At 46.0% G+C, this 25,620-nt stretch overlaps 1 protein-coding gene across 2 annotated transcripts in view; it reads right to left on the minus strand.

The window, feature by feature from the left end:
• wdr5 (WD repeat domain 5) overlaps nt 1-25,620 on the minus strand; it is a 65,174-nt gene that overhangs the window by 12,842 nt on the left and 26,712 nt on the right. For both annotated transcript variants that reach the window (XM_060841677.1, XM_060841678.1), the window contains 8 exons: nt 18,723-18,812; nt 17,849-17,932; nt 15,836-15,891; nt 13,549-13,595; nt 9,679-9,754; nt 2,638-2,671; nt 1,157-1,231; nt 226-313 (listed from right to left, as the gene is read on the minus strand). In XM_060841677.1, the coding sequence (XP_060697660.1) occupies nt 226-313; nt 1,157-1,231; nt 2,638-2,671; nt 9,679-9,754; nt 13,549-13,595; nt 15,836-15,891; nt 17,849-17,932; nt 18,723-18,812 (550 nt within the window). The remainder of the gene's footprint in view (nt 1-225; nt 314-1,156; nt 1,232-2,637; nt 2,672-9,678; nt 9,755-13,548; nt 13,596-15,835; nt 15,892-17,848; nt 17,933-18,722; nt 18,813-25,620) is intronic.

Here is a 25,620-nt window from a genome sequence, read left to right on the forward strand (position 1 = left end):
CCTGAAAAAGGGTGACAGACAGAAACACTTTTCATCTTTTAAAAACAGACTTGAAAATGGACTTGTGGTTCTCCAGGCCATTGGGGTGAGAGAGTGGAGGCGAGATTGGATAGCTTCTGATCAGCATGTGGCCAGTCACAATGGGCCATAATGCTGCGTTTCTATGTTGTAACCTGAATGTTCCAACCCCACGAACGTTGTGCTCAGACAAGGGACCGGACTCACCTGTGTGACCTTGTAGTTTCTGCACTATCTCCTTTGTCTGGAGGTTCCAGATATACACAAAGTTGTCCTCAGATCCTGAGACAATCCACTTCAAAACAAAAATCTCAATTATTCACCAAAATATTACACAATTCAGAGAACAGAAACTGACTATACCACCCAACAGCTCTCTGCTGATATTTAGGCTTCACACTTCACCTCACCCAAGTCAACATCCTTTCATTCCTTATTCCTTAATGGATCAATGCAACTTCCCCTTAAATGCATCCATACTATCCCCTTCAACTGCTTTCTCTGGGGGCAATTCCACATTTGCCCCATTCTCTAGATAACAGAGTTGCCCCTCAGTTCCTGGTTGGGTTTGTGTTTTATGGCTCTCCTGTTCTAGTCGAGGCTACCTGACCAAACTGTTCCATAATTTGAAGCAACTCCAGCCTACTCAGACTTCCCTGATAGTGTGCCCAGGTGTGGCACTACCCTTGCAAATCATCTTCCATTTTCAACTACGGAGACCAGAACTGCGCAGTGTTAACTGCACTTAAATAAACTGAAAACATCTTGCTCTGATCAGTGAGCTTAATTTCAAAAATATCATCTCCGAGCTCTCCAAATCCACAGGAAGCAGATGGTTTCCATCCTTGGTTATACCCATCACAGGCCAGTCTCCCATTCTCAACAGGGAACCTGCCTCTGTATTGCTGTTCAGTAACCCTAACTGATAATGCTAGGGTTTGCCAAGGTCTAACATGCTTCACAGTTCAGTAACTTGGCAAGGTTCATGCATACAGAATAATGACTTGGAGAGAGAAAGGGCAAGACCACGGATCCTAGCCACCAGCCACTTTAGGAGTGGGAACTCAATTACACCACCGCCTACAATACAAACTGGGCAACTACATCCCCAGAATGCAAGACAAACTGTTGGACTTACCTTGCCACCAGTAACTGAGAAGTTGGCAAATATGCAGTATTTTTCATTTTTGTGTCCTGTGTAGGTCTTCAAACACTGAAACACATACACAAAGTGTCAGCAACTCTTCCCAGCTGGCATTCCATCAGCAAACAACAGTTAGTGTGTTCAGAGTGACACACAGGTACTTTCACCATTGCCCTATTGCAATGTTCCCTTCTAAAGGACATGGCTGTGGAGTGGTTCAGAGATCCCCTGCTAATTGGTGTGTTGACACATCGACTTCTCCACGTGGACCTTGGAGATTCATGCAGTGGAAAAAAAAACATTAGGGGAAACATAGCTCCACTAAAGGTGGAGGATATCTAAAGGTCAAATATGAAATTTCAAAGTGAAAGAGTAATTTTACATCTTTGATGGTGATTATCTGAACTTAGAAGCTGCCGAGCAAAGAGAAACTTGAAGTCACTTGTACATCCACTTGGTTCTGAGGTCAAAATCGATAAAAGCTACAGTATTCAAGTACAATATAAAGACTGATTGTTCACCCTGTAGTTCGAAAAAAAGAAAGATGGTTTGCCCTCTGGTCTAAGTGCCAAAAATATCCTGGTATAAAAATCACAGGAGGCAACCATTTGACCCATTATTCCTGTGCCAACTCTGAAATCCAAAAAAAGCCACCCAGCCCTGCTCCCCAACTTGCACCATATTCCTGCAAATGTTTCCTTTTCAAGAATTTATCCGAATCTCTTTTAAAGGCTGGTAAATCTGATTCCACTACCCTTTCGTGTCGCAGATTCTATATCACAGTTAAAAGACAACTTGCGTCTCCTGTCTCTTCCTCCAGCTGACCTCCTGGATTTAGGTGGTAAACAGCACAGACCACATGGAATTCAGATTCAAGGTCAGATTGCACTGAGTAAGCTGCTGGGAGACAAGGCCATCACTAAAGAGGATAGAACGCAATTCATCAGTGCTGGGAAACTGTTTCAAATCAGTTTCTTTGACAACCCTTCCCAGAACCTGCATCTCTCCATCGGTACAGCTCCCAATTTCATCAGCTCTGGTGCTACTGCCCCCACAATCAGAATCCAAATCACCAACATCAGCCTTTAGGCCACACATTCATTCCCCTATTTTATGCCAATTTGCCTGTGACTCAGGTTACAACCCGATGAAGGGCGTTTGCTTGAAATGTCGACTTTCCTGCTCCTCGGATGCTGCCTGACCTAACACTCTAATCGAGACACTAACAACAGATCACCTCTACTTTTCAATGTAGGCCTTAATTAGCCATATATCCAGACAGAATCTCTGACCCAGCACCAGGCAGCACAGTACAGCTTTCTAGACTCACATTCGACTGTCAGAGAACTGGGGCTGTCCCTGATGACACTGGTCCCTGTTGTCACTGCATTCTTTCAAACATCAATGAATTCCTGAACCAGTGTCATGGAAGGGAAAGCTGGGGAAATATAAACTATTAGCCTTGCCACACATACCTTTCCTTTGCTGTAGTCCCAAAGTTTCAGTGTGCTGGAAAAAAAAAGAGACATTTTTCTGTCAGTAAATGGAAATTGGAGTTTTCCAAGTGAGGTCAGATCACAGCTGTTTCTGCTACAGACCAAAGCAGCTTTGTTCCCCTTTCCTTGGCCCAGCTCACTACCTCTTCCTACCCCAGCAGTAAAAGAGACCGAGCAATATCACAGAGGACTTGAAAAGATCTTTTAAGAAGAGACATTTCATGCAATGCAAATGCTGCTGGCTGGGGTAATAATTGTTGCCCAGCTATACTTGCCCTTGAACAGAATGGCTCGCTGAGCCATAACAGTGGACAGTTAAAAGTCAGCCTCATTACTATGCATTTGGAGTCATGTGTAGGCCAGACCAGGTAAGGAAAGGACAGCACATCATCTCTGAAAAGGGCATTAGTGAAACTGGTGGGTTTTCACATCAATTGTCAATACTCCCATGATCAAGATGTCATTATACCAGCACAGCATCAACTTGGACCATGGGATCACTAATCCAATGAGATGACAACTATTTCATCATATCCATCTATCATCAGGATGCCGAGACCATTGAGAAGCCTTGTGGGGAAGGTGGGACCTGTACATGCAGGATGGGTTGCACCTGAACTGGAGGGGCACAAATGTCCTGGGTGGGAGATTTACTCGTGTGGTTCGGGAGGGTTTAAACTAGTTTGGCAGGGGGGTGGGAACCACAGCTACACATCGGGGAGGGAGGTGGTGGTTGTTAGATGGGGCAGTGACTGGATGTAGTGTATCTATCAGGGAGAATTTTCATGTGAGCAAATAACGGGATTGGTTGACGTGTGTCAGCTTTAACGCAAGGATTAACCGGAATAAGAGTGACTCACTTAGAGAATGGATCAATACTTGGGACTATGATGCTGTGGCCATAACGGAGATGTGGGTTTCACAGGGGCAGGAATAGTTGTTGGAAGTTCCAGCGTTTAGAACATTTAAAAAGAACAGGGAGGGTGGAAAAAAAAAGAGAGGAGGTGGTGTAGCATGGCTAATCAGAAATGAAGGTTGTTGAGGAAGGCTGGTCTACGGAGTCAGTGTGGGTGGAAGTTAGGAACACCAAGGGAGCAGCCATTTACAGCCCTCCTAATAGCAGTACAGAGATTGAAGAACTAATAGGCTGACAGATTTTGGAAAAATGCAGATGTAGCAGGGTTGTTGTTATGGGTAATTTCAACTTTCCCCAGTGTTGACTGGAACCTCCTTAGTGCAGATCGTTTGGATGGAGCAGTTTTTGTCAGGTGTGTTCAGGGGTGTTTCCCTACTCAGTATGTAGACAGGCCGACGAGGGGAGACGCCATTTTGGATTTGGTGCTCGGAAATGAGTCTGGACAAGTGTTAGATCCCGCTGTTGTGGAATACTTTGGTGACAGTGATCACAATTACCTCACATTTACCATAGCCTTGGAGAGGGAAAAGAGCAATTACCATGGGAAGATACTTACATTGGGAAAAGGAAATTATGACGTTATCGGACAGGAGTTGGGAAGTACAGATTGGGAGCAATTGGTCCACATAAAGGACACAATGGACATGTGGAAACTTTTTAAGGAGCAGCTGTTGTGAGTGATGTATAAATGTGTTCCTCTGAGACAGGCAAGAAGGGGTAAGATTAAGGAGCCTTGGATGACGAGAACAGAGGAACTTCTCGTCAAAAGGAAGATGGCAGTTTATGCAAGGTGGAGGAAGCAAGGATCTAGCACAGCTTTAAGAAGATTACAGGCTTGCTAGAAAGGAGCTCAGAAATGGACTGAGGAGAGCCAGGAGGGGCACAAAAAAGGTTTGGCGGGAAGAATTAGGGAGAAGGTACAGCCAGTCAGGGATAGCGTAGGGAACTTGTGTGTGGAGTCTGAGCAGATAGGGGAAGCCCTAAATGAGACTTTTGCTTCGTTTTCACTAAGGAAGGGGACCTTGTCGTGAATAAGAACTTTGAGGAGCCAGGAGAGAGTCTTGAACAGATCAAGATTGATGAAGTTGATGTGCTGGAAAATTTGGAAATATTGAGATTGGTAAGTCCTCAGGACCAGACCAGATTTATCCAAGGTTGCTCCGGGAAGTGAGAAAGGAGGTTCGCTAAGCTGGTGACAAAGACCTTTGCTTCCTCGCTCTCCATGGGAGTCGTACCGGAGGATTGGAGGGAGATGAATGTTGTTCCTCTTTTCAAGAAGGGTAATAGGGAAATCCCTGGCAATTACAGACCAGTCAGTCTTACGTCTGTGGTCAGCAAGGTTTTGGAAAGAATTCTGAGGGATAGAATTTATGACAATTTGGAAAAGCATAACATGATTAAAAGCAGTCAGCATGGCTTTGTGAGGGGCAGGCAATGCCTCACAAATCTTATTGAGTTCTTTGAGGTGGTGACGAGACAGACCGACAAAAGTCGAGCAGTGGATGTGGAGTATCTGGACTTCAGCAAGGCATTTGATCAGGTTTTCCCATGGTAGGCTCATTCATAAAGTCAGGAAGTTAGATTAGACTTGATTAGATTCCCTACAGTGTGCAAACAGGCCCTTCGGCCCAACAAGTCCACACCAACCCTCCGAAGAGTAACCCACCCATTTCCCTCTGACTAATGCATCTAACACTATGGGCAATTTAGCATGGCAAATTCACCTGACCTGAACATCTTTGGACTGTGGGAGGAAATTGGAGCACCCAGAGGAAACCCACGCAGACACAGGGAGAATGTCTGTGTGGATTTGCACAGTCGCCCAAGGCTGGAATCGAACCTGGGGCCCTGGTGCTGAGAGGCAGCAGTGCTAACCACTGAGCCACTGTGGTATGGGATACAGGGAGATTTGGCTGTCTGGATTCAGAATTGGTGGGCTGACAAAAGACAGAATGGTTATAGATGGAAACTATTCTGCTTGCAGGTCAGTGGTGAGTGGGGTCCCACAGGGCTCTGTTCTTGAACCTCTGCTCTTTGAAGAGTTTTTATAAATGACTTGGATGAGGAGGGTGAAGAGTGGGTTAGTAAATTTGCAGATGAGACAAAGGTTGGAGGTGTCGTCGATAGTATTGAGGGCTACTGCAGGCTGCAGTGCGACATAGACAGGATGCAGAGCTGGGCTGGGAAACGACAGATGGAGTTCAACCTGGATAAATGCGAAGTGATGCATTTTGGACGGTCACACTTGAATGCTGAACATAGGATTAAAGACAGGATTCTTGACAGTGTGGAGCAACAGTGGGATTAGATTAGATTAGATTAGATTACTTACAGTGTGGAAACAGGCCCTTTGGCCCAACAAGTCCACACCGACCCGCAGAAGCACAACCCACCCATACCCCTACATTTACCCCTTACCTAACACTACGGGCAATTTAGCATGGCCAATTCACCTGACCCGCACATCTTTGGACTGTGGGAGGAAACCCACACAGACACGGGGAGAACGTGCAAACTCCACACAGTCAGTCACCTGAGTCGGGAATTGAACCCAGGTCTCAGGCGCTGTGAGGCAGCAGTGCTAACCACTGTGCCACCGTACCACCCACCGCACCGGATCTTGGTGTTCAAGTGCATACATCCCTCAAAGTTGCCACCCAAGTAGACAGGATTGTGAAGAATGCATATGGTGTTTTGGCTTTCATTAACAGGGGGATCGTGTTTAAGAGCCGCAAGGTTTTGCTGTAGCTTTACAAGTCCCTGGTGAGACCACACTTGGAATGTGTGTCCAGTTCCGGTCACCATATTATCGGAAAGATGTGGAGGCCTCGAAGAGGCTGCAACGAAGGTTTACCAGGATGCTGCCTGGACTGGAGGGCTTGTTTTACGAAGAGAGGTTGACTAAGCTCGGACTTTTCTCCCTGGAGAGGAGGAGGAAGAGAGGTGACCTGATCGAGGTGCACAAGGTAGTGAGAAGCATGGATAGAGTCAATAGCCAGAGACTTTTCCCCAGGGCAGGATTGACTGGCACTAGGGGTCACAGTTTTAATGTGTTAGGAGGAAGGTATAGAGGAGACATCAGGGGTAGGTTCTTTATGCAGAGAATTGTGAACACATGGATAGCAGTGAATTGAGGGGTGGGTAGGTTAGGTTATTTTGTTTTAGATTAGGATTAATCCTCAGCACAACACTGTGGGCCGAAGGGCCTATTCGGTGCTGTACTTTTCTATGTTTTGTGTTCTTTGTGACTAATGAACCTAGAAAGGTCACACTACAGTGCCCTGAGCGCACAGACCCTGCTACAAGTATGCTGTCCAGATGAAGGAGAAAGTGAGGACTGCAGATGCTGGAGATCAGAGCTGAAAATGTGTTGCTGGAAAAGTGCAGCAGGTCAGGCAGCATCCAAGGAACAGGAGAGTCGACATTTCGGGCACGAGCACAAAGCGCGTCCAGCAGGCTAAGATAAAAGGTAGGGAGAAGGGATTTGGGGGAGGGGCGTTGGAAATGTGACAGGTGGAAGGAGGTCAAGGTGAGGGTGATAGGCCGGAGTGGGGTGGGGGTGGGGAGGTCAGGAAGAAGATTGCAGGTTAGGAAGGCGGTGCTGAGTTTGAGGGATTTGACTGAGACAAGGTGAGGGAAGGGGAAATGAGTAAACTGGAGAAATCTGAGTTCGTCCCTTGTGGTTGGAGGGTTCCTAGGCGGAAGATGAGGCGCTTTTCCTCCAGCCGTCGTGTTGCCATGGTCTAGCGATGGAGGAGTCCAAGGACCTGCATGTCCTTGGTGGAGTGGGAGGGAGAGTTGAAGTGTTGAGCCACGGGGTGGTTGGGTTGGTTGGTTCGGGTGTCCCAGAGGTGTTCTCTGAAACATTCCGCAAGTAAGACCTGGGTTCAATTCCCGCCTCAGGCAACAGACTGTGTGGAGTTTGCACGTTCTCCCCGTGTCTGCGTGGGTTTCCTCCGGGTGCTCCGGTTTCCTCCCACAGTCCAAAGATGTGCGGGTCAGGTGAATTGGCCATGCTAAATTGTCCGTAGTGTTAGGTAAGGGATAAATGTAGGGGTATGGGTGGGTTGCGCTTCGGCGGGTCGGTGTGGACCTGTTGGGCTGAAGGGCCTGTTTCCACACTAAGTAATCTAATCTAATCTAAGCGGCCTGTCTCCCCAATATAGAGGAGGCCACCACAAGAAATGCAAAACTTGCGCCCACACCTCCCCCCTTACTTCCCTCCAAGACCACAAGGGATCCTTCCATATCCGCCACAAATTCACCTGCACCTCCACACACATCATTTACTGCATCCGCTGCACCCAATGTGGCCTCCTCTATATTGGGGAGACAGGCCGCTGACTTGCGGAACGTTTCAGAGAACACCCCTGGGACACCCGGACCAACCAACCCAACCACCCCGTGGCTCAACACTTCAACTCCCCCTCCCCCACCCCCCACTCCACCAAGGACATGCAGGTCCTTGGACTCCTCCATCGCCAGACCATGGCAACATGACGGCTGGAGGAAGAGCGCCTCATCTTCCGCCTAGGAACCCTCCAACCACAAGAAATGAACTCAGATTTCTCCAGTTTCCTCATTTCCCCTCCCCTGGTCTCAGTCAAATCCCTCGAACTCAGCACCGCCTTCCTAACCTGCAATCTTCTTCCTGACCCCTCTGCCCCCACCCCCTCCAGCCTAACACCCTCACCTTGACCTCCTTCCACCTATCACATCTCCATCGCCCCTCCCCCAAATCCCTCCTCCCTACCTTTTATCTTAGCCTGCTGGACACACTCTCCTCATTCCTGAAGAAGGGCTCATGCCCGAAATGTTGACTCTCCTGCTCCTTGGATGCTGCCTGACCTGCTGCGCTTTTCCAGCAACACATTGTCCAGATGAAGGGCCTATTTCAATACCTCAAACTAGCAAGTGCAGTAATTTCAACATCTGACAGGCTCAGTGTTATCCAACTGCTGGGATAAGTCATAAGCAAAGTAATTCGAGAAGAGGGGTCAGTGAGCATGGGACTGACATCAAGTAGGTGTGAGTTCATGGCATGATGCTGGATGGGGTGAGGTGGCATTGGGACATCTGGACATTCTTGGAGTTTGTGAATAACTGGAGGATACTGAACTGTTTGGACACTTTCAGGAACTAAACTGGATTTTACCAAGGGAGAAGGGAATTCAGGATTTCTTGAGGAATAAGGTCAATAGTTTAATGTGGGCTGGAATCCACCTGCTGATTATACAGACTTGCGAAAAACAGCCTTTACTGCCTTTAATTGCAGGAATCAGAGTTTTGAAGGATACTGCAGTTTTCCTGTGCTGATGGCTGCCTGGAAGAAAGTGAGGACTGCAGATGCTGGAGATCAGAGCTGAAAATGTGTTGCTGGAAAAGCGCAGCAGGTCAGGCAGCATCCAAGGAGCAGGAGAATCAACTTTTCGGGCATGAGCCCTTCTTCAGGAATGGCTGCCTGACAAACCTTTCGATCTGGACTTCTATTTCAAAAACCCAGGGAGTCAGTTGGATGAAAGCGTCCAAAGTTGGCAGTAAAAGTTGACAGTCTAAATCTCTCTGGTGGAAGAAACCGGAAACTTCAGCAAGTTTAAACAATTCAGTATTTTGATTATTTTGTAAACCAAGAGAAGCTGAAACCTGATCATTTTTCAAAGACTTGGAACCAATCGGATTTTCGAAAAGCAAAACTTGCTGCAAGATTTCCCATCAGTTTGCATCAATCACCAAGACATCCGGTTGACTAAGAAACTGACAAATTCTCTTTTGTTTTTCAGGTATTGGCCAACAGATATTTTTTTCACCTTTCTTTTAAAAGAAAACTATTTCTGGTGAGTCTTTGTCCTTTTGTGGGGTGTTTGCTTGTGTTGGGATAACAGAGAAGATCATTCTTATTATAGATTCTAGCGTAGATATTAACCAATTTTGCCACTTGCTTTCAGAAATGAGTTTTGTTTTATAATGAACGGGTAATTTTGAGTTCTGAAAGAAACCTAGTGAAAGTCCATTTTATTTTGGATAGCAGTACAAAAAGGTAATCATCACCTAGGGAGTAAAAGGTAGTAAAATTAGTGAATGTGATGTCGGTAGAAGTTCCTTACTTGTCAAGTGTTGCGGCCAGAATATATTTCCCATTTGGGGAGAACTTCACGAAGGACACAGGAGGATTATCGTCATCTGTTGAGAGAAAGGTACAGTTATGAATAAGTTTGAGATGGACAACTGGTCCCAATCCTTCCCAGTGAGCTGACTGGCTCGTAACTCCCCCCATGGCATGGAAATAATTTTCAAATGGAAGTTCTGCACCATGAATTGAGACAGGTCAACTTGATCATTCATCATTCATTGTTATAGTGAGTGCGGATCGAAACACATCAAACCAAAATGATTTGAGAAATTTGTTCTTGGTCTATGGAGCTCTCAGTCACAGTGATCCCTGGATTAGACAAAGGGGACTGAGAGCCAATTCCTGATCTATGCCGAGTGATGCCTGGTTTAGAGAGAGGTGATAATCAGCCAGGGTTCCAACTCATGATACCTACTGGAAAACATGTGGATGACATTATGCAAAGCTACAGTGCCTGTCTCAACTTATCAACAGGCCGCCTACTTGCGGAACGTTTCAGAGAACACCTCTGGGACACCCGGACCAACCAACCCAACCACCCCGTGGCTCAACACTTCAACTCCCCCTCCCACTCCATCAAGGACATGCAGGTCCTTGGACTCCTCCATCGCCAGACCATAACAACACGATGGTTGGAGGAGTGTCTCATCTTCCGCCTGGGAACCCTCCAACTACAAGGGATGAACTCAGATTTCTCCAGTTTCCTCATTTCCCCTCCCCCCACCTCGTCTCAGTCGAATCCCTCGAACTCAGCGCCGCCCTCCTAACCTGCAATCTTCTTCCTGACCTCTCCGCCCCCACCCCCACCTTGACCTCCTTCCACCTATCGCATCTCCATCGCCCCTCCCCCAAGTCCCTCCTCCCTACCTTTTATCTTAGCCTGCTGGACACACTTTCCTCATTCCTGATGAAGGGCTTATGCCTGAAACGTCAAATTTCCTGTTCCTTGGATGCTGCCTGACCTGCTGCGCTTTTCAAGCAACACATTTTCAGCTCTGATCTCCAGCATCTGCAGACCTCACTTTCTACTCAACTTATCAACACACAGTTTAATTTCACTTAAAAATTATTAACACTGTCCATGAGAAGGAAGATACCAGGAAGAAGGAGACAGAAGCTGAGATGCCACACAAATATCTTATACTCGTAAAAACAAAAGCACTGCAGATGATGTAAATCAGAAACGAGAACAGAAATTGGTGGAGAAACGCAGCAGGTCTGGCAGCATCTGTGGAGAGAGCGGAGTTAACGTTTCAGATTGAGGAACCCTTCCTCAGAAGGGACAGTAGATAGGAAAATGTTGGTTCATATGCAGATGACGGTGGAGGGAGGAAGTAGGAAAGAGTAAATGATAGATGGTAACAGAACCAAAACAGGAGAATAGTTGGACAAAGGAGTGGATTACGATCTAGCTAGGAGGGTGATCAGCTACAAATGCGGACTGTTTGTGGCTAACAATAGGTTGTGTGTAACAGCAGACTCCGTGACAACAGGGTTAGAGTTTCAGGTCGAGTGAACCTTCCTCAGAGCCTTCTTGACCCGAAACACTAACTGATTTCTACCCACAGACGCTGCCAGACCTGCTGAGCTTTTCCAGAAATCTCTGTTTTGGTTTCTGATTTTCAGCATCCACGGTTCTTTCAGTTTTTAATGTGATAACAAGGCCTGTATTTGAGAGTTGGGGCAAGGACATGGGAGAGCTCACGTTATCAGCTGCGATTGCAGGGGGAGGGGCCATATACATGTTTCCTGTAAAGACACTATTGCATCCTCCCAGTTTCTCTGCCATGTCTGTTTTGATGAGGCCAACTTCAACAAGGGAGCTTCCAAAACGTCCATCATCGTCCTTAACTGAGGACTCCCCAGCACCGTTGTTGGCAGGGCTCTGAACCGGGTCCGACCCATCCCCCACACCTCCGCTCCTTCCTCCCGCAACAGCAATAAGGTCCCCCTTGTCCTCATCTATTATCCCCGGGTAAAAAATGAGGTCTGCAGATGCTGGAGATCACAGCTGAAAATGTGTTGCTGGTTAAAGCACAGCAGGTTAGGCAGCATCCAAGGAATAGGAAATTCGATGTTTCGGGCAAAAGCCCTTCATCAGGAATGAGGAGAGTGTGCCAAGCAGGCTAAGATAAAAGGTAGGGAGGGGGGACTTGGGGGAGGGGCGATGGAGATGTGATAGGTGGAAGGAGGTCAAGGTGAGGGTGATAGGCCGGAGTGGGGTGGGGGCGGAGAGGTCAGGAAGGAGATTGCAGGTTAGGAGGGCGGTGCTGAGTTGAGGGAACCGACTGAGACAAGGTGAGGGGAGGGGAAATGAGGAAACTGGAGAAATCTGAGTTCATCCCTTGTGGTTGGAGGGTTCCCAGGCGGAAGATGAGGCGCTCCTCCTCCAGCCGTCGTGCTGTTATGTTCTGCCGGTGGAGGAGTCCAAGGACCTGCATGTCCTCGGTGGAGTGGGAGGGAGAGTTAAAGTGTTAACTCCACCGAGGACATGCAGGTCCTTGGACTCCTCCACCGGCAGAACATAACAGCACGACGGCTGGAGGAGGAGCGCCTCATCTTCCGCCTGGGAACCCTCCAACCACAAGGGATGAACTCAGATTTCTCCAGTTTCCTCATTTCCCCTCCCCCCACCTTGTCTCAGTCGGTTCCCTCAACTCAGCACCGCCCTCCTAACCTGCAATCTCCTTCCTGACCTCTCCGCCCCCACCCCACTCCGGCCTATCACCCTCACCTTGACCTCCTTCCACCTATCACATCTCCATCGCCCCTCCCCCAAGTCCCCCCTCCCTACCTTTTATCTTAGCCTGCTTGGCACACTCTCCTCATTCCTGATGAAGGGCTTATGCCCGAAACGTCGAATTTCCTGTTCCTTGGATGCTGCCTAACCTGCTGTGCTTTAACCAACAACACATTTTCAGCTCACCTATTATCCCGCCAACATTCACTTCCAGAGGATCATTAGCCTATTTCCACCACTCCAGCGAGATGCCTCCACCAGACACACATTCCCCTCCCCGCCTTTGTCTGCCTTCCATCGTGACTGTTCCGTCCAGACACCCTGGCCACTCTTCCTTCACTCCCAACAGCCTCACAGCACCTTCCTCCCTCTTCAGTATCCAAGGGTCCAAACACAACATCACCTGCACTGACACAATCTAGTCTATATATGCTTGAAATGAGATCTTCTCTACATTGGGAAAATGAAGCATAGACTGGGTGACTGCTTCACAGAACACCTATATTCTGTTTGTAAAAGTCGACCCTAAGCTTCCAGTTGCCTGTCACGTCAACATCTCATCATGTTCCCTGGGCAACATCTATCTCAGGCTTGCTACAGTGCTACAGTGAAGCTCAGTGAAATGTGGAAGAACAGCACCTCTTTTTCTGCCTGGGTACCCTGTAGATTTTGGACTCAATATTAAAATTCAATAATAAGCTCTCCCATGTCCTTACCAGGCCCCTACACACCAGGCCTAGTTATCATATAGTCTGCGATCTCACACAATCCATTAATAGTTTTTCACCCTCCTCGCCAGATCACGATCCACTCCTGAGTCTGTCCAACTGTTCTTCTCACCCTCTCCACTGCATATAAACCAACATTTTCCTAGCCACCATCAGTTCTGAGGAAGGTTCACTCGACTCAAAATGGTAACACTGATTTCTCTCTACAGATGCTGCCAGACCTGCAGAGCTTCCCCAGCAATTTCTGATCTTATACTTTTATGTGGCTGCATCAGAATGAAGATTGTCGACAGCTCAGGGTGACATTTGTGTAGCTCCCCTGCGGTCTCATCCTTCATTTCACCAGGTCATACCCAAGGATCTCAAAATCACTTACCAATCAAGGTTTTAAGGCATTGGCCAGACGCAGTGTCCCAAATGCGGCTGCAAGAACAGGAAAAGCCATTATTAAAGATCATGCGAAAGCAGCTTTTGTACTTCAAAGAATGGCTAGTATTTTTGTTTTTCACTTGTGGGACATAGATGTCACTGGCTGGCCAGAATGTATTTGCCTTGAGGTGGTGGTGGTGAGCTACTTTCTTGAACAGCTGCAGGCCATGTGCTCTGGCAGACCCACAATGCCCTTCAGGAAGGAATTCCAGGATTTTGACCCAGTGACCCTGAAGAAACACCAATAAATCTCCAGGTCAGGATTGTGACTGGTTTCAAGGTGAACTGGCAGGGGGTGGTGTTCCCTTGTTTTGCTGCTCTTGTTCTACGAGAGCAAATTGGTGATGGGTTTGGAAGGTGTTGGCTAAGTATCTTTGGTGAATTTCTGCAGTGCATCTTGTAGATAATACGCACTGCTGCTATTGAGCGCTGGTGATGGGTGGAGTGGATGTTTGTGAATGTGGTGTCAATCAAATGGGCTGTATTGTCCTGGATGATGTCAAGCTTCTTAGAGCTACGCATATCCAGGCAGGTTGGGAATGTTTCACACCTGCCTTATGCCTTGTATATGGTGGACAGGTTTTGTGGAATCAGGTGGTGAGTTACTCGCTGCAATATTCCCAGCCTGACCTGCTTTTGTTGCCACTGTGTTTATGTGGCAAGTCCAGTTGAGTTTCTGGTCAATGGTAATCCCCAGGATGTCCACAGAAGGGGATGCAGCCATGGTACCACCACTAAATATCATGGGGCAGTGGTTAAATTGTCACTTATTGGAGATGGCCATAGCTTGGCATTTGTGTGGTGCAAATATTACCTGCCACCCGTCAGCTCAAGCCTGGATATTGCCCAGATCTTGTCGCATTTGAACATGGATTGCTTCAGTATCTGAGGAATTGGGAAAAATGCTGAACATGATCAAACCATTGGTGAACATCCCCACTTCTTATCTTATGATGGAGGGAAGGTCATTGATAAAGCAACTAAAGATGGTGGAGCCCTGGACACCTGGCTTTATTGGATGGCCAGAAGGTTCCTCAGGATAAAGATGTTACTTTTGTGCACAAATTGGAGAAGCCATTAAGGGAGGCTCGGAGGGATTTTAATCAAGTCAACAAAGAGGGATGGTATTCAGATGTGACAGATTGAGATAGTCCAAGACCCAAGGGGAGATGAGGCAATCTTTGTGTTTTTATTTTTAAACAGTGAGTTGATGTGATCTTGACTAGGCTTCTGAAAGGGTAGCAGCAGTGATTCATTACCAGCATTCAAAACAAAAAAAGTGTCAATACCCGAGAAGCTGAAATCTGCACCAGGAATGGGACTGATTAAGAGGCTCTCTCAATAAACCAGCAGAGGCACAATGGGCTGAATGGCTTCCCACTGCTGTGTTTACATTGTTTTAATTGAGAAAGTTGGCTGCACAAGTTACAATCAGAGGTGTCAATACCGATTCAAAAGCAGAAGACTGTAAGAAGCAGGAACAGCAATACGCTGCGTGACCCCTCCAGCCTGCTCCACCATACAATAGGATCATGGATGATTCGTCATGCCTCACACCCACCCTCATGCCCTTTCCCCTCACTCTTATTTCTCTGACTGAACAAGAATCTATCTCAACCTTAAATATACGCAAGGACTCTGCCCCACAGCTCTCTATGGCAAGGAATTCCAAAGACACTCAACTCTCAGAAGAAATTCATCTTAAATTGATGCCCCTCTATTCTGAGATTACGCCCTCTGGTCCCAGACTCTCCCATGAGGGGGATACATCCTCTCAGCAGTTATCCTGTCAAGCTCCTTATTCAAAGAAATCACCTTTCATTCTTAAATCCAGTGAGCATAGTACCCAACCTGTTTAACCAGTACTCATATGACAATCCTGCAATACTTGGGATCATCTGAGTGAACCTAGTTCCCACCCTGGAGCATCAGGACCACAGCATGCTGTATGGTTTGGACACTCTATTCAGAATGATAGCAACATAACTTGCTGGTGCAGAAGAGATAATTGTATTCAGATTGGCAGTTCGACTTTTAAATTACAACACTGAGTATACTTCAAAACTACTGCCTTAGCTGTAAAGTATCTCAAGAAGGCTCGAGGTTATTAAATGAGCTGAAGCAATTTCTTTCTATGCTCACTGTTGCCCAGATTCTAGTCACTTCAATGCAATTTAACTTGTGACTAAACATGAAATAAAATTCATAGCTGTTACAACCCAAGGAGCACTTACCACAGCCCATCATAGCTACTGGAGACAATGAGAGATCCATCTCTGTTAAAATGTACCTGAGAGGATGAATTCAACACATAACCAGTCACAAAAACAGCCACAACAACATGTAAGTTCCCACAAGGTGGCAGCATTTCCCAATTCACTCCAACACTTTACAAAACAAAACAGCAGCACGGTGACTCAGTGGTTAGCACTGCTGCCTCACAGCACCAGGGACCCGGGTTCAATTCCAGCCTCGGGTGAAGTTTGCACGTTCTCCCCGTGTCTGCATGGGTTTCCTCCGGGTGCTCCGGTTTCCTCCCACAGTCCAAAGTTGTGCAGGTCAGGCAAGTTGGCCATACTACATTGCCCATAGTGTTAGGTGCATTAGTCAGGGGAATGGGTATGGGTGGGTGTGGACATGTTGGGCCGAAGGACTTGTTTCCATACCATCGGGAATCTAATCCAGAAAAACAAGCTGTAAGTCACATGTGTTTCTCAACCACCAAATTATTGTCTCGTAGGAAATTGGAGCTTCATGTTTGACATCAGCTCATGCACATGGACTTCCACGTGGTTGGGATACCTGGTTAGTAAAGATTGCAGAGAGCAGACAATGTGGGTTCGTTAGTCTCCTGTCTCTGGCATTGTCCTATCAGTTACAACAGTCGAGGTCAGTGTCACACAGCATGGAAACAGACCTTCCTGTCCAACTTGTCCACGCCAACCAGATATCCTAAACTAATCTAGTTCCATTTGCCAGCATTTGGCCCATATCCCTCCAAACCCTTCCTATTCATATACCCTTCCATATGTCTTTTAGATTTTGTAAATGTACCAGCCCCAACCACTTCCTCTAGCATTTCATTCCATACATGCACCATCCTCCGCATGATAAAGTTTGTTGTGGGATTGTTGACATGATTCCTGGGAGGATAAGGGGAGATTTAATCTTGCTTATTCAATTTTTGTCAAGGTTGTGATTGGGTGAATGAGAAAAACCTATTGCTGTTGGAGAGTCTGAGTCAGGAGCTTTGAACAAAATTATCAGTGAATGCGAAAAGAGGGAACACAAACAGAAACTTGCTGGATCTGTCGAATACTTTACCGCCTCTGGGACGATCGGGTAAGAGTTGGACAATGGGATTAATACAGGTCTATGGGAGAACATGGATGTAGCATTGATACAGGGCTGCGTGGATAGCACAATGTAGTGAGATTAGTTTGAGACTGAGACACTATTCAGTGTTGGGAAATGGGACTAATTTGAGATTCATGCAGGGCTACTAACCAGGATGAGATGGTGGGGAGAATGGAGTGGTGGTGGTGGTGGTGGTGGTGGTGTAACTCAGTTGGGCGGATGGTTGGTTTGTGATGCAGTTACATGACGAGTGTAGCTTCACTTCCTGCACTGGCGGGAATTACCATGAAGGACTCTCCTCTCGCCAGAGGTGTGGTAAAGCACAGGTTAACCAGCAGCTGTCTCTCTCGTTAGTAGGACTATGGTGATTTGACCTTAACGGACAGTGGGATTAGTTTGGGAATTGAGATGGAGAACATAACAGTGGGATTAGTTTGTGAACAAGGCAGGCCAGGAGTTTGAGTTGTCTGAAAGGCTGGGAAGAATTTGGAAGTCTCTTTTTGCTCAGAGAGGAGTGGAAGCCAGGTCATGAAATCTAATTAAGGTGGATTTGACAGATTTCTGATCAACAGAAGAGTTGAGGACTTGGAGGAACAGCCAGGCAACAGGAGCCAATGCAACAAACAAGTCAATCATCATCTTAGTGATTGTTGGGACAGGTTTAAAAAACCAAATAACTGACTTCCACTCCTTTCTGTAACATGCAGCAGAGCTGGGAGCACAACTGTAAGGGTCAGTTGAAGTGAAATGGGACAATTTGTTGTCTGCACTGGTTTGAAGCAATGCTTAATACAGACTGGTGCTGTCCATCACAGAAATGCTGAATATAAAACAAATCCAAGCATTCCCAGTCTCAGTGGTGATATCAGTGAAAAGACAGCAACACTTACAGCAGATACTGGGTCAGAATGTGCTGGCAGCGTCTTCAGGCACTTGCCAGTCTTCACATCCCAGATTCGTACACTCTCATCAAACTATTAAAACAGAAAAAAATCACATCTAAGATAAACCAAAGTTTGCAAACAATGCAGAAGTCAGAGACTGCAATTCAGTTTGAGAGAGACGCACTACACACAAGACACCCAAGAGAGCACCTTGACCCAGGTATGTAACCGGAGACTCGGAAGTTTTCTGGGTTAGGGAGGAAAAGGAAAAAATTAGATTAAAGATGATAAAGTCATAAAACTGCATCATTCCTTATTGAGAAAAAATTCAAACATCAGACTTGGAAAGAAATATTTGTCAGCGCAGAAAACAACAGGGGAAAGAGAGCTTCATGCTAGTCAAGGTAGTGACATCTGAAGTATTGAACAGATTAAGGTGGATACCTTTTAGACACTGGTGACAGTCAGGTGTGTGTGGGACTGTACCCCAGTGAGGGTCAGTGTGTGTGGGACCGTACCCCAGTGAGAGCCAGTGTGTGTGTGGGGAGATGTACCCCAGTGAGAGTCAGTGTGTGTGGGAGCTGTACCCCAGTGAGAGTTAGTGTTTGTGGGGGGACTGTACCCCAGTGAGAGCCAGTGTGTGTGTGGGGGGATGTACCCCAGTGAGAGTCAGTGTGTGGGGGGACTGTACCCCAGTGAGAGTCAGTGTGTGTGGGAGCTGTACCCCAGTGAGAGTCAGTGTGTGTGGGGGGACTGTACCCCAGTGAGAGTCAGTGTGTGTCTGGGACCCATAAGTATATAAATTTCAAAACATTCATACATTGAGCAGTTCAACAAATAATTCAAAAATAAACCTCGTCACCACGAAGCACTCACTCACCGATCCAGAGACAATTAGATTTGATTGAGGGTTGAAGTTACAGCAGAAAACATAGTTGCTGTGACCTTTCAGCGTCTTCAAACATTTGCCCTGGAATTATTGAAGCCAGAGGTCAATATAATGCAGATAGAGAAAGGCCTACATTTAATCTGCACCTTTCACACTCTCATGATGCCCTGAAATGTTTCAGTAGCTAGATTACAGGTTTCGAAGTGCTGTCAGTATTAGAATGCAGAAAATCTGGCAGCTAACAAATTAACAGTAATACCTCACAAACAACAATGCCTACCAACAATCAAATAATTGGGTTCAGTGACCGGATTTGATTTGATTTACTTATTGTCACGTATACCCAAGTGTGAAAAGCTTGGTTTACGACAGTACAGACAGATCATAGTAAGCAAGGACTTGCCGACGGTAGGATGAAAAATAACTTTAAAAGAGGCATACAAGTTACATCGCGGAGGGCGTGCAATAGGCAAGATCAGCATTATTCCAAGTTAGAGTCATAGAGTCTAACAGCATGGAAATAGCCCCTTTGGCCCAAACTGGTCCATGCTGCTCACTCAGATAGTTCCAAATCCCTCTAAACCCTTCCCATCCATAAACCTATCAAAATGTTTTTTTAAATGTTGCTATTGTACTCACCTCAACCACTTCCCCTAGCAGCCCATTCCATACATGCACCACTCTCTGGGTGAAGAAGTTGCCCCTCAGATCTTTCCCCTCTCACCTTAAACCTATGCCCTCTCATTTTCAATTCCCTATCCCTGGGAAAAAGACTGGATGCATTCAGCCTGTCTATGCCCCCCATGATTTTATACACCTCAACAAGGTCGCCCCTCATTCTCCTTTGTTCCAAGGAATGAAGTCCAATCCTGGCCAACCTCTCCCTATAACTCAGGCCTCCTAGACCAGGCAACATCCTCGTAAACCATCTTTGCACTCTTTCCACTTGAATGGTGTCTTCCCTATAACAGGTGACCAAAACTGGACACAATACTCCAAGTGCGGCCTCACCAATGAGTTATACAACAGTAACAGAATGGCCCAACTCCTACACTCAATGCCTCGACCGATGAAGACCAGCACGCTAAATGCCTTCTCCACCGCCCTGTCTACCTGTGATGCTGTTTCAAAGACCTATGTCCTTGTACTCCGAGCTCTCTCTGTTGAGCAACACTCCTCAGGACCTTCCCATTTACTGTGTAAGTCCTACCTTGGTTTGACTTTCCAAAGTACAACATCTCACACTTCTCTGTATTGAACTGCATTTGCCAATCCTCAGCCCACTTCCCCATCTGATCAAGATCCCTCTGTAATTTTTGATAACCTTCCTCACTATCAACAAAACCTCCTAACTTTGTATCGTCCACAAACTTACTAATCACGCTTTGTACATTTACATCCAGATCAAAAGGTGCCAGCACTGACCCCTGCGGCACACCATGATTCAGAGGGGCCTCCAGTCGGGGAAACAACCTTCAACCATCTCTCTCTGCTTCTGATCACAGAGTCAATTTTGAATCCAATTGGTTAGCTCTCCCTGGATCCCATGTGACCTAACCTTCATGATGAGCTTGCCATGTGGGACTGTGTCAAAGGCCTTCCTGAAGTCTGGACGGGAAACATTCACTGCCCTACCTTCATCCATCCTCTTGGTTACCTCTGAAAAAACTCAAAGATTTGTCAGACATGACCCGCCATGCACAAATCCATGCTGACTATCCCTAATCAGATCTTGACTATCCAAATGTTGGTTGATCCTGTCCCTCAGTACCCTCTCCAACAACTTAGCTACCAATGACATCAGGCTCTCTGGCCTGTAGTGTCCTGGCTTGTCTTTGCTATCTTTTTTAAACAATGGAACAACATTAGCCACCCTCCAGTCTTCTGGAACTTCAGCAGTGGCTAAAGATGAAGCAAACATCTCTGCCAGACTCCTTCAATTTCTTCCCTTGCCTTCCACAAAGTCTGAGCATGGACTTGATCAGGCCCAGGGGATTTATCAACATTAATATGCTTCTGAGGCTGCCAGTAATATGTATGCAGTCCAAAACCAGTCACTTGTTGCCTCATTTCCTGAGCATCCACAATCTCTGCTCAGTAAACATGAAGGAGAAATATTAAACATCTCCCCCTCCTGTAGCTCAACACATAGGTGACTGTATGGATCTTTCAGGGCACCTATTCCCTCCCTCGCCACCCTTTTACTCTTAATGTAGCTGTAGAACCTCAGAGTCAGAGATGTACAGCACGGAAAAAGACCCTTTGGTCCAACTTGCCTACTCCAACCATATATCCTAACCTAACTCAGACCGATTTGCCAGCACTTGGCCCATTTCCCTCTAAACTCTTCCTATTCATATACAGCATTTAAAAGCATTTAACGTGTAAGTGTAACAGCCTTTACCATGTCCTCTGGCAGCTCATTCCATACACCACCTACATACGGAAAAGTTGCCCCTGACATCTCTTTTATATCTTTCCCCTCTCACCCTTAATCTATGCCCTCTAGTTCTGCACTCCCCCACCCCAGGGAAAAGACCTGGTCTATTTATCCTATCCATGTCCCTCATAATTTTACAAACCTCAACCTCTGACACTCCAGGGAAAGCAGCCTCTCCAGACAGCTCAAACACTCCAACCCTGATAACATTCTTGTAAATTCTTTCGAAACCCTTTCAAATTTCACAACATCTTTCCGATAGGAGGGAGATGAGAATTGCTCTCAATATCCCAACAGTGGCCTAACAAATGTCCTGTACAGCTGCAACATGACCTCCCAACTCCTATATCCAATGCTCTGACCAATAAAGGAACGCATACCAAAAGCCTTCACTATCCTATCCACCTGCGACTCCATTTTCAAGCAACTATGAACCCGTACTCGAAAGTTTCTGTTCAGCAACACTCCCCAGGATCTTACCATTAAGTGTGTAAGTCCTGCTAAGATTTGCTTTCCCAAAATGCAGCACTCACGTTTATCTGAAGTAAACTTCATGTGCCACTTCTCAGCCCATTGGCCGGTTTGATCAAAATCCTGTTGTAATCTGAGGTAACCTTTTTTACTGTCCACCACACTTCCAATTTTGGTGTCATCTGCAAACTTACTAACTGTACCTCCTGTGTTCAAATCCAAAACATTTATGTAAATGACAAAAAGCATCCATTCCTTGTGGTCCACCACTGGTCACAGGCCTCCAGTCTGAAAGGCAACCCTCACCCACCATCCTCTGTCTTCTACCTTTGAGCCAGTTCTACATCTAAATAGACAGTTCTCCCTGTATTCCATGGGATCTAACCTTGCTAACCAGTCTACCACGAGGAACATTCTCAAACACCTTACTGAAGTCCATATAGATCTCGTCCACTGTTCTGCCCTCGTCAATTCTCTTCATTACTTCTTCAAAAACCTCAATCGAGTTAGGGAAACATGATTTCCCATGCACAAAGCCACGTTGACTATCCCTATTTCGTCCTTGTCTTTCCAAATACAGCAGCGCCTCAACGTACGAACTTAATCCGTTCCGGGACCCAGTTCGCGAACTGAAAAGTTTGCGAACTGAATCAATTTTCCCATTGTTTGGATATTTCCGGAGTCTTTTCTCTTTTTGTGTCTCTTGGAGGTTGGTGATGCCACAAGAAAACGACCCAGAAAAACTTGTTTTTCACTTTGTTGCAGAATTTTCCGAAAATGGGAAATCACATTGTCATTTAAAATGTTCACTGCTCTGTTGGTCACAGTTTTATTAGGGTGATGCCTCTCAACAAAAGCCTGCACTTCACTCCATTTGCTACAAATGTCTTTGATTTGAACACTTGATACATCTACCCTCTCTTCTTCCACCTCCCCAGAATGCTCCTGCTGCATAACCTTCACACCTGCTCCTGTTGCAATTCAACAAGGTCTTCTGTGCTGAGTTCTTGTCTGTGGTCCTCCACCAGCTCCGCCACATCATCCTCATCGACCTCCAAGCCCATATTTTGGCTCAGGGTCACAATCTCGTTCACTACAATTACTGATGTCTCCTCCTCAAAACCCTCTAGGTCTCTCTCAGGTACACAATCTGGCCAAAGTTTTCTCCAGGCCGACTGCAATGTACAGAAAGAGACCCTGTTCCATGCTTTATCAATAACGCTTATGCAGTGGAGGATATTGAAGTGGTTCTTCCAGTACTGACCAAGGGTCAAATCTGTGTCGTTGGTGACCTGGAATCACCTGGCGAACAGAGCCTTCATATATAATTTTCTGAAATTTGCAATGACATTCTGGTCCATGGGTTGGATGAGAGGAGTGGTGTTGGGAGGAAGGAACTTTACTTTTATGAAGTCGTATTCGATGTCCAAGGCTTCTTCCAAATTTGGGGGATGGGCAGGAACATTGTCCATTACTAGAAGACACTTAAGTGGCAAATTATTTGTTTCAAGATATTCCTTGACAGCTGGTGCAAAAACTTTCATCAACCATTCCATAAAAATCATTCACGTGACCCAAGCCTTGTTATTTGCCCTCCACATTACCAGGAGTTTAGCCTTCAACACATCATTGCGTTTAAAAACGCGAAGATTTTCAGTGGTAGACTAATAGAGGCTTAAGCTTGCAATCCCCACTTGCATTTGCTCACAATAAAAGCGTTAACCTGTCCTTCATTGGTTTGTGGCCCGGTAGTGCCTTCTTCTCTTTGGTTATATAGGTTTTTGGGCATTTTTTTTCCAGAAAAGTCCAGTTTCATCACAGTTAAAAACTTGATGTGAGACATAATCTTCATCTTCGACAAACTTATTGAATTCCTTCACAAAGTCCTCCGCTGCCTTTTTGTCCGAACCAGCAGCTTCTCCATGCCTTACTACACTATGGATTCCAGTTCGTCGACGAAATTTGTCAAACCAGCCTCTGCTGGCTTTAAATTCTTCAACGTTGGCAGTACTTGCACTCAGCGGTGTCGCCAACAAATCACGGTGTATGTGTAGAGCCTTCTCACAGATTATAGTCTCGTTAACACTATCTCCAGCAAGCTCTTTCTGATTTATCCAAACTAATAACAACTTTCAACCTCACATAACAATTTAGGCCTTTGCTTCGTTAAAATAGTCACTTCTTTAGCCATGTCAGCTGCCTTTAGTGCCTCTTTGTTCTTTAGGATAGTACAGTCTATTTCGCCATGTTGTACTGCATAGCGAGATCAGATACACCAGCACCATTCTCGTGTTTAGCTATTATTTCCTCCTCCGTTTCTACAGTAATACTTTTAGGTTTCTTAACACCACTAACACTACCACTTTTCACTTTCTTGGGAGCCATAATGAGGGCAAATTTAATGCAAAACACAAAAAAAAGCATAAGAATGCTTGGACGTTGGATATTCACAATGCGCGCACGCCAAAGATGAACTGAATGAGACCACGCGGGGCCCAAGAGCTTTTGCGTTCAAAGCACGCGTAGAAAAGCAGAACAATGACAATGAAACCACGGGCCTTTTGCGTTTGTATCTTCGTTCGTACCTTGAATTTCGCAAGTACTTTGAAGCAAAATTTTACTTACAATCCTGTTCATAAACCGATTTGCTCGTGAACGGGGTCGTTCGTATGTCGAGGCGCTACTGTACATGTAACTCCTGTCCCTCAGGATTACCTCCAACAACTTGTCCACCATTGATATCAGGCTTACCGGTCTGTAGTTCCCTGGATTTTGCTTACCAACTTTCTTAAACAGAGGCACCATGTTAGCCAGCCTCCGTCTTCCAGCACCTCACCTGTGACTATCGATGATACAAATATCTCAGCAAGGGGTCCAGCAATCACTCTCCTAGCTTCCTACAGAGTACACCTGATCAGGTCTTGGGGATTTATCCATTTTTGTGCTTTACGATATCCAGCACCCCTCCTCTGTAATATGGACATTTTTCAAGATGTCACCATCTATTTCCCCACATTCTCTCTCTTCCATATCCTTCTCCACAATAAACAATGATGCAAAATATTCAGTATCTCCGCCATCTCCTGCTGTTCCGCACAAAGACTGCCTTGCTGATCTCTGAGGGGTCCTATTCTCTCCCTAATTACCCTTTTGTCCTTGACAGAATTCCTTTGGATTCTCCTTAACTCTATTAGCCAAAGCTCTCTCAGGTCTCCTTTCTGCCCTCCTGAATTCACCCTGCAGTATACTCCGACTGCCTTTATACTGTAAGGATTCACTTGTTCTCGGTGTCTGTACCTGACACGTGCTTCCTTCTTTTTCTTAACCAAAACCTCAATTTCTTTAGTCATCCAGCATTCTCTACATCTACCATCCTTGCCCTTCATCCTAACAGCAATATCCTGTCTCTGGACTCTCGTTCTCTCATTTTTAAAGGCATCACATTTTCCAGCTCTTCCTTTACCTGCAAACATCCACCCTAATTCACTTTTCAAAGTTCTTGCCTAATACCACCAGAATTAGCTGTCCTCCAATATAGAACTTCTACTTTTAGATCCAGTCTATCCTCTCCCGTCACTACTTTAAAACTAATAGAATTATGGTTGCTGGTCCCAAAGTGCTCCCCCACTGACACCTCAGTCACCTCAGCCCTGCCTTATTTCCCAAGAGTAGGTCAAGTTTTGCACCTTCTCTAGTCGGTACATCCACAAACTGAATCAGAAAATTGTCTTGTGCACACTCCATAACTTACTCTCCATCGTTAACACTATGGCAGTCCTCGTCTACGCTTGGCAATTAAAATCCCCCAACATAACCACCCTATTATTCTTATAAATAACTAAGATCTCCTTTCAAATTTGTTTCTCAATTTCTCGCTGACTATTGGGAGTGTCTATAATACAACCCCAGTAAGGTCATCATCCCTTTATTTCTCAGTTCCACACAAATAACCACCCTGGGTGTATTCCCAGGAATATC

This window comes from Hemiscyllium ocellatum, chromosome 21, assembly GCF_020745735.1.
Source record: "Hemiscyllium ocellatum isolate sHemOce1 chromosome 21, sHemOce1.pat.X.cur, whole genome shotgun sequence".
Taxonomy (NCBI): Eukaryota; Metazoa; Chordata; class Chondrichthyes; order Orectolobiformes; family Hemiscylliidae; genus Hemiscyllium; species Hemiscyllium ocellatum.